At 33.5% G+C, this 21,237-nt stretch overlaps 1 protein-coding gene across 2 annotated transcripts in view; it reads right to left on the reverse strand.

Annotated features, from left to right (window-relative positions):
* Positions 1–21,237, reverse strand: part of HDX (highly divergent homeobox) — a 119,609-nt gene that overhangs the window by 12,174 nt on the left and 86,198 nt on the right. The window contains exons 5-7 of one of the 2 annotated variants that reach the window (XM_036016491.1): positions 15,616–15,762; positions 5,725–5,932; positions 1,839–1,915 (exon numbers count right to left, since the gene is read on the reverse strand). In XM_036016491.1, the coding sequence (XP_035872384.1) occupies positions 1,839–1,915; positions 5,725–5,932; positions 15,616–15,762 (432 nt within the window). Of the gene's footprint in view, positions 1–1,838; positions 1,919–5,724; positions 5,933–15,615; positions 15,763–21,237 lie in introns of both variants that reach the window. The other variant, XM_028522727.2, reaches the window with a different exon arrangement.

The following is a 21,237-nucleotide window of genomic DNA, read 5'->3' on the forward strand; positions in this document are numbered from 1 at the left end:
GTTTCCTACCCAGCAATATATATGGTGATTAAAAGTTGCAAACAATCTTGGAATGATCATATTTGACATATTTTCTATGAGAGTACAATAGCATAACAGGGTTCGTGACCTGCAGGCTTCTGAGTCAGGAGGACAGCTGCAATGAAATTGCTTTCTACCGCTGCCTGGAGATAAATCTAATGTTTTGTTTTCAATTATAATCATTATAAACTTAGGGCTTAATCGTGTCGGCTCTTACCAGACCTCAGATTTGATACTTTTTTGATGCTGTTTTTAGATTCTCAATATATTTGTATAGGTTCTGGGAAAAAGTAGCTAAGTAATCTAAGGAGGATGGCACCAAAGGCCACTGTATAGATTTGTGCATAGAAATGGGTCTTATATGTCTTTGTGATTTGTTATCCATGAATAATTGGGGACATTCAAAAGTTACAGGCAGAGAAGATCAACCGTTGAAAGTTTGGACTTTTGTCTGTGAAAATCAATCGTTCTTGAGAACTTAAGTGCCTAAGTGACTGTGAGTAATCCCATGCCATGACTTCATTCATTATCTTCAAATACCTGCAGCAAAGGAGATCCAGTTCAGAGAAATTCAGGCTAAAGTGAGCATGTCTTTAAGGGAAAAAAGGTTCCAATTTTTAAGTAACCATATATAACTTGTATAATGTATTTCAAATCTACAGCAGAGAATATTATTACTTGGTGGGATTTAAGAACATTAGCATAATTAAGAATTGTGGAAAACAATTATTATGAGCTATATAATGAAAACATGACTTTGCCTCAAAATAAAGGCTTGTTTTCCTATTGAATTTAGTGTTAGAAGGGTCAAACATCAACTTAAGATTAAAATCAATAAAATGTAACCCTAAACTATATTTTGCATGTGGAAGATACTTATATACGGTTGATGTTTGTCAAAAAAGAACAAAACTGTATGTGCTTAACTTTTATTAAGGAGACGTGGCAGGATTATAGTATCAGATAAACAATGTTTGTAATGAAAGCAAGGGTAAATCTTCAAGTTATTGCCATTTTGTAGCAGAAAAATCCATTATAGGGACCATTTTTAAAGGTTACAATTAAACATAAAACACTGTTTAAAAGGCAAAAACAGCACAATAACATTCTCCTTTATGTCTGACTTTAATAACATCTCAGTATCTACATTATTTTATAGAGTCAGAATATAAACAGGTACTGCTAAAACAGCTGCTTAAAGGACAACTTTATCTACATAACAATACTGTTTATATTTTTACAAAACTGATTTTAATCCACACATAACATGTCTCTGCCTGCCATTCAGTTGCTTAATACTCTTTCCTCCATTTCTACAATTTTTAAGTAGTTAATACAGTTCAATTAACTACAAAGAAGAAAAGGTTCCAAACATAGTATACAACATAAGTATGGTCTAAAGAGAGACCCTAGACTAAGGAATATTTGGACACAAGTCTCAGAACTAACAAAAGTTTCTTTGATAGTATCAGGCTAATCTCTGTAATTCTGCCATCTGTGAAATGAGAAAAAAATTGCTCTTTGCTAATGCATTGAAGAAAAATAACTTGTTACATGTAAAACGTCCTATGTATAGTAAGCATAAAGTTTTTATATTTGCAAATCTCCTAAATCAAAATACGAGGTTGAATTGACAGTGATTTAAATTTCATTTGTTAAACTCCCAAAGATATATAATTTCACTGCTAACAGTTTTGTTTTAGTTTGCAAAGTGGAGCAAGACTTTATTCTGACAATACTAATAATGTTGTCATCAACTCAAAATATATCCCTGAAATTCATCATGTAATGAGGAAATAACTTCAAACTGTACATACCACATTATCTTCAGATACTGCATGGTGGTCCTCCTCCTTACCAGCCCTTCTTTCACTAGGAACAACTTCACTGGATTCTTCTATAGAAAAAAAGGGCATGATTTAATTTTTAATTCCTCAAAACCTATTAAGAGTGCTTCCTTCAAGAACAATTAAATAATGTATTTAAAAAAGGCACAAATGGCAAATTCACCCCGTATGCTTTGATGAGCAATTCTACTTCTAAAATGTGTTCTAAGGAAATAAACGTGGATAGGCAAAATTACAAGGATGGTTACTACTGCTTTGTTTATAACTAAAAACCAAAAAGGAAGCAACATAAATCATTTAGGACCTATTCCTACAACAAACTCTGTGAAGCTACTAAAAATGAAGTAAAAGAATAGTGGATAATGAACAAAATATTCAAGATATATTTCCTGTAATGAACATATATTCCTTTTATGATCAAAATTTAATATTCTAAAAATGAGAAGTAAAAGTAAAAGAAAAAAATAAGTCCGAGAAACCAGTCCACTAAAAAGCTGTCTGTGCTGAGCTAGGGGAAGTGGCTAGTTCGCGGCATCAGGTGTCTACTATATAACCACCAGTTTTACATTACCTCCACTTCTTAGGAAAACAGGGCAGCAACATTTCTCCCTGTTCTTTCTGCAGTGCCATTTTGAGGCAGGATAACTAAAAAGCCATGAAAGTTCCTGGGCAAGTGGAATAGGAAATGGAGACAAATAGTTGAACACAATGGCTGAACAATTTACAGCCAGCCAGATCAGAAGGTCACCTCCCTAGAGATGACATCTAGGATTCATTCAGTTGTATTTTTCAGCTCTGGGCCCAGAAAAGCAGCAGAGTTATGGGAATACTTAGGATCAGTTATGATGACTAAGGACCCCCTGCCCGGTCACTGTTCAATCAGTGGAGACTATGACCCTGAAAGGGCACACCTGGAGAACTGATGAATATTCTGCTAAAACTGTCCCCTAAGTCCTCCCCTAGGGTTCCAGCCTGCAAGAGAGCTTATGAAAGCCACAAGACAAAGACGCACAGAAGGCTGCTCTCTGTCTGGGGAGCAGCACACCATTCCGTTTTTGCTCTTCTTCCTTCACTTCTTCCCCCACAGGCATGTATCTCCTAAACTCTAAGGGACCCCAAGACTTGCAACTAGGGGAGCAATGGGCAACAGCAGTTGTCCCAGGCTAACCACCTGATCATGTCTCTAAGGCCCCCTTTTCTGTGGCGTCCCAGTGAGCTAATGCAGCCCTGCTTAGCCTCTCCTGTTGCTTCCTCTATGTAAGCCTTTCTTTGTGTCACTGTCCCCAGCTTTCATAAATGTGTCCTCATGGTCGCATGGACTCATGTTGTGAAGTCCTTCCTACATGAAGTGAAGCACCCACATACTACAGCTGGCCCTAGGCAGCCCCAACTCAGAGCCAGGTCCCCTGTTCTGTAATAATATCATAAAGATTATTTATATAAATACTAGTGGACCTTTTTATCCCCTTAGTAACTGACATTTTATTTCACCATATAAAGCATAACAAAAATATCAGCCTCCTAAGATTTTTTGAGTCCATTCCTTTTCATGGAAAGACATATAGGTGTGTTCTGCATGAACATGGGGATGATTAGGAGGAAAACATGTTCGATCCAGGAACTCACATATGAATAGAGAATTAGAGGTTAGGTATTCAGGAAAATTTTACCAGAGTTTTAATGCAAAGTTCAATTTAATTTTTTAATAAAAGAATGGTTCCTAGACAGAGGAAACTATTATCCTTTTGTTATTTAGACATTTCAAATCACAGGCATTTCAAGTCCTATGTAATCAGAAACTACATGAAATAAAGGGAGGAAACATTGTCATCAAGTTTAGTTCAGAGCTGGTATTAGTACTGGTGCCCTCAGAATAGGGGTTATTTACTCACTGACAAGATCGTTACTGGAATCATTCTTTATCGGTTTGCCTTATATTTCTATTCTCACTTGCTCATAACTTTGTACACAGTTCTGCTTTACCCAAACATATTTATACATGGTTAATTATTTTATAAAATATAAATAAAAATTGTTTTGAGGGTTTCTAATATAGAAAGGTATGAAATCACACAGCTGAATAAGGCATTTTTTTGTTGCTGCTTACAGATAGCTTCCACATTAGTGAAAGTTTAAAAGCTAAATATTATTAATGTGTCTGGTTATTCCTCAAGAAAACAGTCTTGTTAATTGGAAATTAAACCAATGAGTAGAATTATTAATCAGTAAAAACTCTAGAGGGCACTTAATGTGGTGGCCATAATAATGATATGTAGACTTATCTTTCATGCATACGCCCACATAATAGATACAGCTGAAATAAGACTTTGTTATGAAATTTAACACACACACACACACACACACGTTATTCCTATACATTAAGCAGTTTTCTTCTCAGAGTAGTAGAAATCTTTAAAATTGCTCAATGGTAAATATATTTGGCAGACATAGAATTTGAAATTAAGGAGCTGAGTCATCTATTACTTCTGCTAGAGTTTGCAGTTAGGTGAGGGGTCAAGGTGGATAGCTTTTTTTTTTTAATCAATACCAACCTCTTTTACTCCATACAGGGAAAGGAAAAGGAAAGGGGAGAAGTTAAGGTGGGAGGTAGAAAGTAGAAGTTAGAGTTAAGTCAGAAGCTCTGTATCAGGGAAGTACCTATTTTCTCAGAAGCAAAAGAATGGAATTGAAACTGCTAAAAGATCAACAGCACTTTTTGGTGACTTTGGCTAAATCTGCCTTTTACCATGTTTTAAAAATGAGTCTTGTTTTTGCTTGTAGAACTTTTTTCTAGAAACTTTTAATGTGATATCAATTGATTTTAACATGTAAAATGTAAGACCCGATTTAAGGGCATTTTTTCCTTAAACATTTGGAAGACTAATCCTGTTGAATCAACAGCCATATTATAAAGGACCCTGATTTTCAAGTTATTAGGTTTTTGAAGTAGTATGGTCAGCTACTTATTATTCTATCTGTCCCTAAAAGTCATGTAATTAATGGAAATCTCAGAGCAAACATATATATAACTATATTTTCATAATTGGAAGAGAATATGGTTAGTGTATTTTAAAGGTATGATATTCATCTAGGCCAGATGATATAATTCACTTAATCATTACAAAAAGATCACACAGTTAAATCACTCAGATTACTGTTTTCCACCAGCAAAATGAGGAAGCGAATAGGACAGAATTAGTATAAAACATAACAAAAAAGGCTCTTTTCAGTAGTTGATAATTCTTTTGTGTTCTTCTGGTGCAATTTTGGATGAGAATGAAGAGCTTACCATGCAGCTGTGAAAAATAAGCCACTGAGAGGAATTCTAGACACTCTCACTTCCTATCAAGTATATTTTGATTCAGGCATTAAATTCTCTCTTATTTTTCTCATTAGGTCTTGATTACTATGCCAGCTGTCTAGATAATACACTATTAAATGACAAAGGATTCCAGTGTAGAAGCAGTGGTCCATTAGCAACCTTAAAATTTATTCACTTTTTTCCATTAACTCCTTATTTTTTAAAATTACCTCTCAGGTGGGGAAGTGGGAGTTAGGGAATGAAATTCTCCTTAGGGGGGGTTTCTAATTTCCTTTTATCAGATTATTGCCTCACAACAGGAAATGATTTTATTTGAAGTTAAATGGTATTTTTCTTCTGAAATGGGGCCTTCAAAATACTTTCCAAAGCTTTCAAAAATAAAAATACCTATGAATACAAATAAATCCATTTCTTTTAAAATGTTTGACCAAATGTTTTGGGGACTTTAGATTTGTAGTCCAGTAAGCTGGAAAGAAAGTGAAACTGCATTAAGCTTACAAAAAGTATTATTAGGAGGCACAACATATAAAATACCTTGAGAGCTTCCTTCAGACAAGCAGATGGATATTTCATCATTTCTGTCATTATCCTCTTCTACTTCAGGGCCAGCTTCCTCTCCTGTTGTGAGTGCAGACAAAGAACCAGACTCTGGCTGCTCAGAAAAGTCAGCAGGACCTCCTCTTGGAGGTGGAACTTCAATCCCCATTAAACGATATTTCCTCCTTCGATTCCCAATCCAAGTCTTTATAAGAAATACAAGAGGAAGCTTTGTAAGCATAGAAACCTTAGCAGTTCTGGCCATTGAAATAATGAATGATGCACCATAAAATATTATTAAAAAGAATAAATAGATACCTAGAATAATACAATTTTATTACTCAATAAATTAAAATAAAAATTGTCTTTGCTTTTACATATCTTATTAGCAGAAAGACAATATTTATTTAAATATTCAGACTTTTAAGAGACATGTAGTCCATTGTAGAATGCTTTTTTATTTATTTTTTTTTCTGGAGAAAATAATTCACCAAATCTTTCAAAAAAGAACAGGAATTGGTTCTTTTTCTAAAGGGACAGGCACACAGCTATAATTATAATTCATCTCCTATTTTGCACCTTGGTCCTCTTAGGTGAAAATGTGCCTTCCATTAACCTCGTTTGGGTTCCTAATGGTTACCTGGTTATTTCATGTATTCTAAAATTTCATTTTATTAGATTTAGAATCATTTTTAAACTTTTTATATTAGAATAATTTTAAAGCCACAGAGAGTTGCAAAGATAAGTCTCCATTCAGTTGCCTCCAATTAACATTTTACATAATTATAGCACAATAACAGGAAACATAAAATATGTGTATACACTACCATGCTCTTTTATTGCATCATTCTTTTTTTCTCTCCTTCCCACCACTTCCAACACCTGGCAACCACTAATCTGTGTAATTTCAAGCATGTTATATAAATGGAGTCATATAGGGTAAGAGTTTTTGAAACTGGCTTTTTTTCACTCAGCATAATTTTCTGGATTTATTTAGGTTGCATGTATAAATAGTCCATTCCTTCTTTATTGTTAACTACTTAGCAATAAAAAAAATTCCATGAAACTTATGTACCATTTTTCCTGATTTTTTTCCCTCAGTGATTGTTTAACCATTCACTCTATGCGGGAAACTTTAATTGTTCATAAATTCTGTCTATTACATATTAAGAATAGTCATGTACAGGATTTTATGCAGATGTTTTCATTTCTCAGGAAAATGCCCAAGAATGCAATTGCTGGGTCATATGGTAATTGTATGTTTAGTTTACCTAAACTAAATTGCCAAATTGTTTCCAGAGCAGTTGTACCATTTTATATTCTTACCAACAATGTATGAGAGATCCAGTTTCTTGGCATTCTTGCCAGCATTTGGATAGTCAGTATCTTTGTTATTCTTATTTTAGCTGTTCTCATTGGAGCATGTAGTGATCAATGATGGAGCTCTTAATTTGATTTCCCCAATCACTAGTGATAGTGAAAATCTTTTCATGTGCTTATTTACCATTCATGAAGTGTTTCTTTATGTCTTTTGCCTATTGTCTAACTGAGGTGTTTTCTTTCATGTTGAGTTTTGGGAGTTCTTTATATAGTCTATATATGATTTATTTGTCAAATATGTGGTTTGCAAATATTTTCTTCCCAGTCTTTAGCATGTATTTTCATCATGTACTGTGCAACACAAAAATTTTTAATTGTTATGATGATCAAGTTTTTTTCTTATATGGAGTATGTTTTCAGTGCCATTTCTAAGATTTTTTCACCAATTCCTATGTCCCAAAGAATTTCCCCTATTATCTTCACAAAGTTTAATAGTTTTAGTTTTTGCTTTTAAATCTATGATCCATTTTGAAGTTTTGTTTAAGGTGTGATATTTAAGTCAAGCTTCATTTGTTTTCCTACAGATACAGAATTTTTCCTGCACCTTCTTAAAAAGACTTCCTTCATTGAATTGCTTTATCACCTTTGTCAAAAATCAACAGTGTGGGGATTGACTGTGGGAGTGGGTGGTGGACTGGGTGAAGGAGGGCAAAGTAGAAAAATTGGAACAACTGTAATAGAATAACAATAAAAGAATCACCTTAAGCTGGCCATATTTGTGTAGGGCTATTTCTGGGTTCTGTATTCTGTACCACTGACCACACAGTCTCGATTACTGTAGCTGTATAATAGGTCTTGAAATTGGGTAGGTGGATTTATTCTACTTTTTAATTGTTTTTTAGAGATTTTCCATTCATCTTCTTTCTTTTTTTTAAAATATTTTTATTTATTTATTTTTTAGGGAGGGAAAGGGAGGGAGAAAGAGAGAGAGAGAAACATCAATGTGTGGTTGTCGGGGGTCATGGCCTGCAACCCAGGTATGTACCCTGATTGGGAATTGAACCTGCGACACTGATTTATTCTACTTTGTTTTACCCAAATTGTTTCAGGTATTCTAGCATATTACCTTTCCATGTGAACTTTAGAATGATCTTATTTACATCAATAAGAAATCTTGCTGGGACTTTTATAGAAATTATGTTAAACCTGTGTATCAATTTTGGGAGAATTTACAGTTTTGCTATGTTGAATCTTACAGTCCATGATCACAGAAATGTTTTTCCATTATTTGGAACTTCTGTGATTTCTTTCAACAGTATTTTATAGTTTTCAGCATACAAATCCTGTATATATATTTGTTAAGATTTACACTTAAGTATTTGCTTTTTGAGTATTTTGCAAACAGTATATCTTTAATTCAGCTTCAGTGTGTTCACCTGTACTGTATAACAGAGTTGATTTTTGTATATTGATCTTGTATACAGAGACCTTGTTGAATTCAGTTATTTGCTGTAGGAGTGGTGTTTTTTTTTTGTAGATTATTTGTTTTTTTTTTTTTACACAGCCAACCATGCACATCTTTTATTTATTTTATTACCTTATTGTTTTGCTGGCCAGAATTTCCAGTACTGTACTGAATAAAGGTGGTAAGAGTAGATACCCTGTTTTGTTTTTGATCTCTGGAGAAAAGAATTCTCATTTTTCATCATTAAGTATAATGTTAGCTGTAGGTTTTGAATGCTTGTACATTTCTTTCTGGAGGAGGTTTTTTAAAAAAAAACTTGTTTTAATTGTATTTTTCTATTATCATTTATCCCCCTTATACACCACTCTGCCCCACAATCACCACCCTGTTATCCATGTCCATGAGTCCTGTTTTGTTTTTGTTAGATCCATCCACTGCTTAACCCTGCCACCTGTGGAGGAGGTTTTTAATGATGAATCCACCTAGTGTATTTCATATTAGATAAGTTGTGGTACTGTTCACTCTTCAAGTATTGTTCACTCTTCACCATTTCCTGTGAACTCAAATTTGTGTGGGTAGAGTTCTTTGTAGCATTCTCTTATTATCTTTTTAATGTTTTTAATGGTATGTCTATAATGGTATCCCTGGTTCCCTCCTGATGTTAGTATTTTGTTTTTTTCTCTCATTTTTTAATTTGCACATCTTGATAAGACGTTTGTTAATTCCACTGATCTTTTCAATGAACTCGCATTTTTTCATTGGATTTTTCTATTTTTCATCTTTGAATCTGTAGCTTGGCCTGTGAATTTCAATTACAAGTGCTTCTCAGCCCCCACCCATTTAAGTGGGACCAAATGGCTAAAGGGAAATGAGGTTTGTTATTTCACTCATTCAGTTCAGCTAGGCTCTGACAAATCTCCAATAGGTTAGACTCTGGTATTATAGTTGTCCTTTAGAGCAGGCTTTGTTGAGAAGAACAGAATATTCTGGCATATTGTATTTTCATTTTTTAAATTAAATTTGTTGGGGTAACATTGGTTAATGAAATAATACAGGTTTCAAATGTGAAATTCTTTCATACATGATCTGTATATTGCATTGTTTCCCCACCATCCAAAGTCAAATCTTCTTCTGTCACCAAATATTTGTCCTCTTTTATCCTTTACTGCCCCCACTTCCCTCTGGTAACCACCACACTGTTGTCTGTGTCTATGAGTTTCAGTTTTGTATCCCACACATGAATGAGATCATATGGTTCTTAGCTTTTTTTCTGACTGACTTATTGTGTTTGGCATAATATTCTCAAGATTCATTCATGTTGTCAGAAATGACAGAATTTTATCATTTTTATAGCTGAGTAGTATTCCATAGTATCTATGTACCACATCTTTATCCAATCACTGATCAAAGTACACTCTGATTATTTCTACGTCTTGGCCACCATAAATAATGTTGCAAAGAACATAGGGGTGCATATATCTTTGTGAATAAATACCCTCTTCTATATTCCATTGAATATGGTTGAGAAAAAATTATTTTATTATGTAGGGCCTCAGATTCTTCATCTGAGGAAACTGCAAAGTTAGGGAACTGGTTTCCAAATTGATAGTCTACTGGATAATCTTTGTCCCTTCAAGATACTCATAAATTTGTAGAATAGCACTGTATGTTTTCCTTTTTCTCTCTCTTTTTTTTAAATATTGTTCAGGTAAAGTTGTCTCCATTTTCCCTCCACCGTTCCCCCTTCCCCACCCACCCCCACCTCCCACTTTGGTTTATCCATGGATCCTTTATACATGTTCCTTGACAACCCTTCCCCGTTCTCCCCCCATTAACAATAGAAATATAGTAGCTATTAAAAAATTGGACTCTCAGGCCTTTTAAGCTTCTAAGTATATTTCTATTAAGATGACATGAATAATATTTCAAGCTGCTCTTATTTTATACATATATTATCACATATTTGCAATCTGTGTATGCTGTATGTAGCAGGTGTACCTTTCTGTTAATACAGTAGTTAAAAAGCAGGCATGATATGTTTTCATGGAACTTAAACTTACAGTTTAGTAGAGGTATAGAAAATAAGCAAATAGACAAGAGAGTATAGATTACAAACTTTAACCAAATATTATAAAGGGAAAAAACAGATATAATATTTAGCCACAATAACAGAGTGTAATGAAGTGGTCTCTTCCAAATTTACCTGAACATAAGCATTATTAGAAAGAAAACATACAGATTCCCAGGCCTTTCCTTGCAAATTGTGGTCTGGTAGGTCTGGGGTGGGGTGATCTGTATTTTAAGAATTGTGTAAGTTAATTCTGTAATAAAGCATACACTGGTGAAGCAGAAATGGAAATAATGTTAGACTGGCAATAGAGAGATCTGGCCTGTAGTTATTTACTGGCAAGCCATTCCCATATCTATCCTCATTTTCTTTACATGAAATAAAAGCATGCAATTCAATCTCAAGGTGCCCACCAGCTTTGAGTCAATGTCTATGGTAGACAATACAGAGTTTATTATTATTAATTTACACATACATTAGGGGTGAAAGGTTATATATAATGCAAAAATAAAAGTAAAAACAATATAATTGGAAAACATTCTTCTATTTAAAGACATTTCAAATGTAACCATGCTCCTTGAAAAATAAACATAATGTAAAATGTAAAAACATTCATCTGTTTTCCATGAAATTTATTTAAGTCTTTCAAATGTATTTTAAACATTCAAACATATATTGTTTATACAGAAATTTGACAACACATGAGTACATTTTGACATATGTCCACTGTAACCAAACACAGATGGAAAGAATCGGCATTAAACTAAATTGTAGAGTGATAGGGAAAGAAAGTATTTTTGAGAACTTATGGTGCTTTACACTTGTTATCCACATATATTACCTCAAAATACTCCTCCACTACCTCCATTTACTGTTAACTGAAGCACATTATAAAACTTTTACCATGTTAAACTTTAAGTTCTTAGGAGAGCTGCATTTTTTCATGGCACTTAGAAGTTTTTGGGTATCCAGTAGATGTTCAATTTACCTTTGATGTATGAGTAAGTCAATAAATAATAGACATTAACCTGGTAATAACATTTGACGCTAAAGAAATATGTACACATAATAACACTCAATATGGTTAAAATAAAAATATGTCAAGTCTGCTTCCTAGCCTTTTTAAAAGCATAAGATATAAGAAGAAAAGATGTATCTGAAATTTCCAAATTATATGACAAGTAACGGTTAACTAGACATCCTAAGGTAAAGTTCATCCTGGTGATTAATAACTACAAGTTCTATTAGACTTAAAAATACCTACATAATTTCTCCTAAATCTCAGGAATATATTTATGTGGTTAACATATTCTTCTTTGGAATTAATCTACCAAATATTAGAGAAGAGGTTACAACACATCAACTCTTCAAATTTTCTCTGTTGTGGCAGGCTGGCATTTTATAGAAATAACTACATACAAAGGATAATAATCTGTCCCCTATCCTTTCCTCTAGTAAAAGTTTTAACTACCTTTAAGCAAGAATATAACGGTAACACTTCTTTTTTTCTAATTGTATGTTAGGGCTGTCTATGGGGATTAAGGGCTCTGTACATAGCAACAGCTCAGTGAATGTCCTAATATCATGGGCTTTGGCCATTTTTTACAGCAATTGTGCCTAAAATCTGTTGGTATTGAATTGTAACTAAGAACCCTGTGTACCTTTTCTTTCATTTTGAAAAAAGTATGTTTTTAGGAATATTCTGTCATGTATCTTCTCTCTCCTGTGGTATGGGGGTCTCAAGGAGACCCTATGGCAGTCAATGGGGCTTAAAGGCATCCATAATAGCACATGACATTTATTAGTATGAATGGCAAGTTGAATGCAAACAAAAGTGAAAAAACAGTGGAAAACTTGGAAGATAAAATTGAGGATATCTTACTGAAAGTATAGTAAATGGACAAAAAGATTGAAAATGGAAATCTCAGGGTAGCTGTTGTGCTCCAGGTACAGAGTAACCAATCCAGATTGGAGCAGGTTATAAGATTCCAGGAGAAGATTCTTCAAGATGATAAAACTGTTACATTACCAAATGTGCATAAATGTATTGAGAAGAGATATATACAGCTGGGAAGGGTTTGCAGATAAATTAGTAGCAGGTACCTAGAAAAGTAAGCAAGCAAATATACAAAAACCAAAAACTAATTAAGTAATGAACTCTAAAGAAACAACATAATGTTATGAAGAAAAGGAAAATACTAATGCTATACAGCATAATTCAAATGTAAAAAGCATATAAAATATCAAACTAACACAAATTATATAAAAATTACACTGGGAAAATAAGAGAAGTATATGTGTAGGTGAAACAATTAATGAAGAGGTCTTGAAAGAAATTTTTTAAAAGCCTCGCATTTTATGTTAGAATATTGGTCAAGAATGCCTAGCACTGAAAAATAAAAAAGTAGTGATAAAAACAGATTTGAGAGAGACTTCTAATTGTTCTCCAATATATCTTCTCTCTTTTCCAGAATAATAGAAATTATATTGGATTCCCACAATGTAACTACATTTGCAGCTTCTCTTCAATTAGGTATGGCTAAGAGACTAATCATTAGCCAGTGTTGTATAAGTGAATATGTCTTTTGGCAGTTCCTGGAAATCCCCTTTAAAAGATAGCTGGTACACAACCATTGCTCCTCCTTTCTCCCCATATCGGTCATGCTGCCTGGACCATAAATGCCATACCTTGGACCTTGAGGACAAGGGATACATTGTAGGGATGGCAGAATGTAAGGTGTAATGCACCAATGTCTTTGAGGACTTAATAGTGCAGAATTCGTATGCCAATTCTAAATTGTATACCCTTGGATTTGTGCATGAAATTGAAATATTTTGTGTAAGCCACTGATATTTTGACTCTATCTGTTACAACCACAGCTACTTCTAATTAATACAGGACATTATTCATAGATGGAGGTAGATACCAAAGGAATCGTCTAAAAGAGTGGGAAGTAATTGACTTTGAAAAATGGTAGGAGAGAAGGAGTGTAGAACTCCTAGTTGGGTAGGTTGGGTAGAACTTGATTCCTTAAGTGATGTACATGCATAACTCTGATTTAAAAGATAAAAAATGACAATTACAACAAAAACACATCTTTACATTTTCCTATTCTTAGCTTTTGCTTAGGATCCTCATACCATAATTCCAATCCAATTTTTCTTCAGTCATTTGTATTCTCATGCCATCCCTTTAGTTAGACTCTGAGTGCCTTAAAAATAGGAAAAGTATCTAATGCTTTTCTAACTACTTGTTAGTATAGGTAACACCCAGCATGTTCAGTAAATACAAGATTTATTTTTATTTCCCATCTGGATCTTAACAAAATAAAAAGGAAGGCTCTCAACAGGACAGTATTTTGAGAACAGTATTTATTTTGATAAATCTGTGCTCTATGACTTCTCCCCACACTTCTCCATCTTTTTCCATGTATGTATGAGAAAATATTTCTTCCTATAGAAGAGTTCTGTATTTTGTCACTTCTTTAACAGTACTTCCCTCTTATATTTTTTGGACAAATCTTTAGTGTGAGCTGAAGCTTCCTCACGCTTGCTCACAAAAGCCAACTCTTGGCATTTCTTCTGAACTCTACATTGAAAGAACCATGGAATCAACCACAGTGGGAATCTTCATATCATAGAAGTCAACAAATATTTTCCTTAAAGGTTTGATTGTTAAATATTCACCAGTATACCATGCCACTATCTAAATCTTATATTGACATCTTTCTTTTTAAAAAATTTTATTGATATTCAATTACAGTGTCCCAATTTATCCCAGATTACTCTCCCCTGCCCTACCTACCCCCACCTCCCACATTCAATCTTTGAGCCCCATAGTCTTTGTCCATGGGTCCTTTATACATGTTCCTTGATGGCATCTTTCAAATGGAATGAAAACTGCTGTTCCCAAGATTGATCAATATAAATTTCAATCTATCATTCATTAAATAATGTGTGACATATATTTCAGATCACCTCATGTAAATTTTTAAACAATGGAACATAAACATTTAAAATAGCATATACTTTACTCATTTAATATGTACAATGAAATTTTTTTAATATAGTCACAGAGTTGTGCAACAATCACCACTATCTAACTCCAGAATATTTCTATCACAAAAAAGGAAAACCTATATGCCCTTTAGCAGTCACTCCCCATTCATCCTTAAACCCAGCTCAAGGCATCCACTAATCTGTTTCTGTGTGTCAATTCCAGACATTTCATATAAATGGATTCATATAACATGTGGTCTTTTGTAACTTGTTCTTTCACTTAGTGTAATGTTTTCAAGATGCATCTATTTTGTTACATGTTTCAGTATTTAATTCTTTGACATAGCCCTACAACAACTCATTATATGCATATGTCACATTTTGTTTACCCATTTACTTGATGGACAGTTGAGTTTTTCTACTTTTTGCTATTATGAATAATGCAGTTAAGAACATCCATGTATAAGTTTTTGAGTGGACATAAGATTCATTTCTTTTGGGTATATACCTAAGATTAGGATTTCTGGGTTGTATAATAAATCTGCTAATTTAGAGAACTGTTTTCCAAAGAGGCTAAAACATTTTACATTTTTACCAGAAGTGTATAATGGTTCTAATTTCTCCACATCCTAGCTAACAGTAGTTATCTGTCTTTTTGATTCTAGCCCTCATAGTAGGTGCTAAGTGATTATCACATTATCATTTAAATTTCCATAATTATAAATCTTGTTGAACAACTTTTTGTGTGTGTATTGGCCATTTGTATATCTTCTTTGGATAAATGCTTATTAAAATTTTTGGTCCATTTTTTAAAAAATTGCATTATTTGCCTTTTATTATTGATATGTAGGAGTCTTTACATACTGTGGATACAAGTTGCTTATCAGATATATGATTTGAACATATTTCCTCCCATTATTTGGGTTACCTTTTTTACTATAGTGATGGTATTATTTCTATTACTTCATATAATTTTTAAAGCTTTTATTTATGACACTCATCAACCACACCATAAAAGTTATTGAAAATGTCTTACCCGAACTATTTCACAGTCAACATTTAATTCAGTTGCAACTGCTTCAATTTTCTCTCTACAGATTGAGCCAAGGCTGGTCATGCCGTTGTCCCAGTATTTCTTAAGGGTGGCTAAGTCTCTGTCACTGAATTGAGTGCGGTCTTGTAGCTGTAGAACAAATTTTAAAATTAGAGTAGTCAAAAGAAAAAATATTATAAGACCCTGGCCAGATAGCTCAGTTGGTTAGAGCATTATCCAGATACACCAAGGTTGCAGGCTCAATCCCTGGTCAGGGCACACACCAGAGGCAACCAATGAATGTGTCAATAAGTGGGACAACAAAACTCTCTCTCTTCTTTCTTTCTCTCCCCCTTTCTCATCAATAAATAAAAAATATAGAGAGAGTATCATCATGGTGAGATGTGGTAGGTTATTTTCAACACATAACAGTAGCTACATTAATTTCACAATTCTTACTGTGTTCCCCCCATTTTGAAATGGGTATTTTCATATTTATTTTTATAACATGAAAGTGTACTAGAATAAAATAGACAAAAATTTTAACTGATAGTAGTTAAGCAATGTTGCTCTTAAATGGTTATAATCACACAAATAATTCATGTAATTATAAAAAAATACAGATAATTTTTAAAAAGAACAGAATTTCAATTAACCACACTCCTGGAAATAACACTTGTTCACATTGTAATGTATATTCTTTCCACCTTTTTTCTATGATACACACATTCACATTTATACTACATATATTGAAAATATAATAGGGTCAGGATTATTTCACTGTGCTACCTTTTGATAACTTAATCTAGATTTTCATACAGATAGGTCTCCTACTAAATTTATAATTACCTAAAAAGATAGATAAAAAGTATGAAGATAATGTAGCCCTAAGAAAACAATCATATTTATGACTTAAAGAAGCTTCATAACAAGTCTATCCTTTTTGTTCTTAGGTTTTTAAACCAATAAATTACAGACTTTATATATTACTTTAATTGAGTGAATCCTGTAGGCATCCCTAGGATGTAAATTAGAAGCATGAGAGAATAATAACCTCTATTTTACTGATAAGGAATCAGGAAGAGAAGAGTCAGAGGACACATTTAACAGGACACAAAGAACCCATGGCAGAGCTGGAAATAGAAATACATCTCATTTTTTTTCCTACTAGCTTTATACCTATGATGTTTCCAGCTATCTCAAGAGGTGGTGAAAAAACCTAAAAATGAACTTTAATTAAAAATATGTCCTGCCAAGCCCTATAGGTGTATGTATGTATTTGCGGTGAAAGTGAAAATGACAGAAAGAGAGTGAGAGAAAGCCTGTGAGAGTGAGTGAGTTGAGGGCAAATGTTGCAAATTATGATGTGAAGTATAAGGTTCTATTGCTGCTTTTGCCTAAGAAGATATGGTCTGGTCCCACATGAGGACTAGACTTCAAGTCCTTTCTAGACGTACACTGCTTTCAGCGTTTCCTTTCTAACAGAAGTTTAAAATAAAACACTTTCCCAAATTGGATTTGTGCAACAATGGAAAATAATGTATATATAACATGACTTAAAAGAATTATCATAGCTAAAACTGACATTAATACTAAACAATAGGAACAAATTGGTTTTAAAGCTATATCCTTTCAAAAAGGAATTGGAGCTATCAGGAGGTAAATCAATAAATGAATTCTTAGTTTTGTACTATGATGGTGAAGTTACACTGTATTCTTATGTGTGTTTCTTCATAAGAAATGTAGTATACTTTATGTGTGTGTTAATTTCCTGATTGCTACATTTGTTCTCCCACTTCTTAAAAAGCCCTGATAAGTAACATTTATTTCACTTACTAGTACAAATTACATGTTCCAAATTAATAAATCAAAACATGCCATCCAAGCTTTTTAATCAAATGGGATAACCCTCAAGTTATTTACAACATAAAAATCTCATTAGGTACCCATCCTATATTGATTGTTCAATAGCTGTGGAGCTAAAATTTTCAATATAAAACTCAGAGCAAAATTAATGTCCATCATAACAGCCAGCATAAATTGCCCATATTTTTTCCATTGCCATTGCATCAAATTCTTCAGTGCAAGCTAGTTTAAATTACTGACAGAAAGGAAGAAATAATGTACAGAAAACTGAAACACATGCAACCAATTAATTTCTAATTCATTTAGAGGACATCTAAAGCTGATTCATCTCTTAAAATGAACTAAATAAAACCTCATTTAATTTGTTGGAAATGTGCTGGGATCTCAGATTGTTAATAGGGCGACCTATTGTGATAACACCTATTAAACATAAGCTTATGAGGGAACAGCAGTTATTTTTAAAGCTTCTAAGAGCATATTTTAAATAATAAAATAAATGAAGTAATAAAAATCGATTAGCATTAAAAGTGAATACCCATTTGCCAGGGAAGAAAAGGTGGACACTTAAAAGAAAAGGTGGTTTCTTCCCTGAGGAAATCTGAAGAGGAGATTAGTTTTGTCTTCCTATTGAACTTTAAAGCCTCTTTCATGTTACAAGACATGCCACAACCTAAACATTGGCTCAAGTGAGGGAGGCATATTTGGCAGGTCGATTTTGTGAAAAGAGTAACATCCCAGTAACCTTGAAATTCAGGGTGAAACCTGAGGCTTGGTCCAAGTGACCAGATAATTGTGTTAATTTTACTTAGATTATATTGCAGCACAATAGGAATATTTTGGTGTCTTCACCAACTTCAAGGACATTTCCAGGAATTAAGTTCTTTGCTTCCCTTTTAAAAGTAACACAAGGTAAGCTCGGGCTGGGTGGCTTAGTTGGTTGGACATTGTCCTGTGCACTAAAATGTTGAGGGTTCAATCCCCAGTCAGGGCACATACGTACATTGCGGATTCAAACCCCAGTTGGGGTATGTACAGGAGGTAACTGATCAATGTTTCTCTTTCACATCAATGTTTCTCTCACTCTCTCTCTCCCTCCCCGTTCCTCTTCTCTAAAATCAATAAACATCCTCACGTGAGGATTAAAAAATAAAAAAAAAAACACAACAAGGTAACAAAATTCTGGTATTGGAGAGCAGAGTTTCCTGTTTTAATTATGTATTTCAGTTAAATGTAGATAGAACTCAACTATATATTTGGACTCAGACAAACCCTTCAAAATGAGAAGTATCAAAATTTTATTTTTAAATGTATTTGTTCAATTACAGATGACATACAATATATTATTAGTGTCAGGTATACAACACAGTGATTAGACATTAATATACCTTAAAAAGTGATCACCCCAGTAAGTCTAGTACCCATTTGACACCATACATAGTTATTACAATAGTATCGACTATATTCCCTGTGCTGTACTGTACTATTGACTATTATAAATTACCCATGACTATTTTCAAACTACCATTTTTTACTTCCTAATCTCTTCACCTTTTCATCCAGTCCTCCAAACACTCTCTCTTTTGGCAACATCAGTCTGTTCTCTGTAACTATGAGTTTGTTTCTATTGTTTGTTTATTTTGTTCTTTTGGGTTCCACATCTGAGTGAAATTATGTGGTATTTGTCTTTCTCTGACTGACTTATTTCAGTTAGCATACTACCCTCTATGCCCATCCATGCTGTCACTAATGGTAAGATTTCATTCTATTTTATGACCAAGTAGTATTCCATTGTACATATGTACCACCGTTTTCTTATCCATTCATCTATCAATGGGCACTTTGTTGCTTCTGTATCTTTGTTCATATAAACGACATTGCCATGAACAAAGGGGTGCATATATTCTTATGAATTTGGGGAGTTATTCCAATATCCAAAAGTGGAATGTTTGGGACATAAGGCACTTTCATTTTTAATTTTTTTTGAGGAAGCTCCGTACTGTTTTCCACACTAGCTGGATCAGTCTGCATTCCCAACAACACTGCATGAGGGTTCCCTTTTCTCCATATCCTTGCCAGCACTTGTTCATTGATTTATTGATGACAACCATTCTGACTGGTATTAGGTGATATTTTATTCTGGTTTTAATTTGCATTTGTCTGATAATTAGTGACACTAAAATCTTTGCATATCTATTGGCCTTTTGTATGTCTTTTTGAAGAAGCGTTAATTTAGGACTTCTGTACATTGTTCAATTAGATTGTTAAAATTATTTTTGTTTTTGAGTTCTTTAAATTTTTTGGATATTAACACCTAAGGATGTATCATGGGCAACTATCTTACTCCATTCAGTAGTTTGCCTTTTTGTTTTGTTCATGGATTCCTTGCTTTACAAAAACTTTTTAGTTTGATGCAGTCTCAATTTGTTTACTTTTTCTTTTGTTTCCCTTGCTCAAGGAGATATATCAGAAAATATATTGCTAAGAGAAATGTTAGAGATATTACTGCTAATGCTTTCTTCTAGAATTTTTAAAAAAGATTTTATTTATTTATTTTTAGAGAGAGGGGAAGGGAGGGAGAAAAAGAGGGAGAGAAACATCCATGTGTGGTTGCCTGTCACACCCCCACTACTGGGGACCTGGCCCACAACCCAGGCATGTTCCCTGTCTGGGAATCGAACCTGCTACCCTTTGGTTGGCAGTCCAGGCTCAATCCATTGAGCTACACCAGCCAGGGCTCTTCTAGGATTTTTATGGTTTCAAATATTACATTTAAGCCTTTAATCCATTTTGAGTTTATTCTTGTGTATAGTGTGAGAAGGTAGTCTAGTTTCATTTCCTTTGGATGTATCTGTCCAATTTTCCCAACAGCATTTATTGAATAGAATGTTTATACCCCATTCTATGTTCTTGCCTACTTTCTCACATATTAATTGGTCATCTAGGTGTAAGCTTATTTCCGGGCTCTCTATTCTGTTCCATTGCTCTATATGTATGTTTTTATGCCAGTCCTTTGTTGTTTTGATTATTAGAGCCTTGTAATATAGTTTGACATTAGGTAACCTGAAACCTCCAACTTAATTTTTTTCTTAAGATTTCTGTGGCTCTCTGGGGTCTTCTGTGGTTCCATATAAATTTTTCAATTAGTTGTTCTAGTTCTGTGAAATCACCAAGAGTATTTTAATAGGAATTGCATTGAATCTATAGATTGTTTTGGGTAATAGGGACATTTTAAAGATGTTACTTCTTCCTATCAATGAGTATGATATATGCTTCCATTATGTTTATTATTCAATTTCTTTCTTCATAGTTTTATAATCTTAAGAGTACAGGTCTTTTACTTCTTTGGTTAAATTTATTCCTAGGTATTTTATTGTTTTATTCCATTGTAAATGGGGTTTTTTTTTAGTTTCCTTTTGAAATAGTTCATTATTGGTGTATAAAATGCAACCAATTTCTGTATATTTATTTTGTGTCCTGCTAGTTCACTAAATTTATTTATCAAGTCTAGTAAATTTTGGTGAAATCTTTAAGGTTCTCTATATACAGTATCCTGTCATCTGCAAATAATGACTGTTTTTCTTCTTCCTTTCCAATTTGGATGCCTTTTACTGTTATTTCTAGTGTGATTGCTGTGGCTAGAACTTCCAGTATTATATTGAATATGAGTTGTAAAAGTGAATATCCCTGTCTTGTTCTTGATCTTCAGGGAAACACTTCTGGCTTTTCCCTATTGAATATGATGTTAGTTGTGAATTTGTC

The sequence above is a fragment of the Phyllostomus discolor genome, chromosome X (assembly GCF_004126475.2).
Source record: "Phyllostomus discolor isolate MPI-MPIP mPhyDis1 chromosome X, mPhyDis1.pri.v3, whole genome shotgun sequence".
NCBI lineage: Eukaryota > Metazoa > Chordata > Mammalia > Chiroptera > Phyllostomidae > Phyllostomus > Phyllostomus discolor.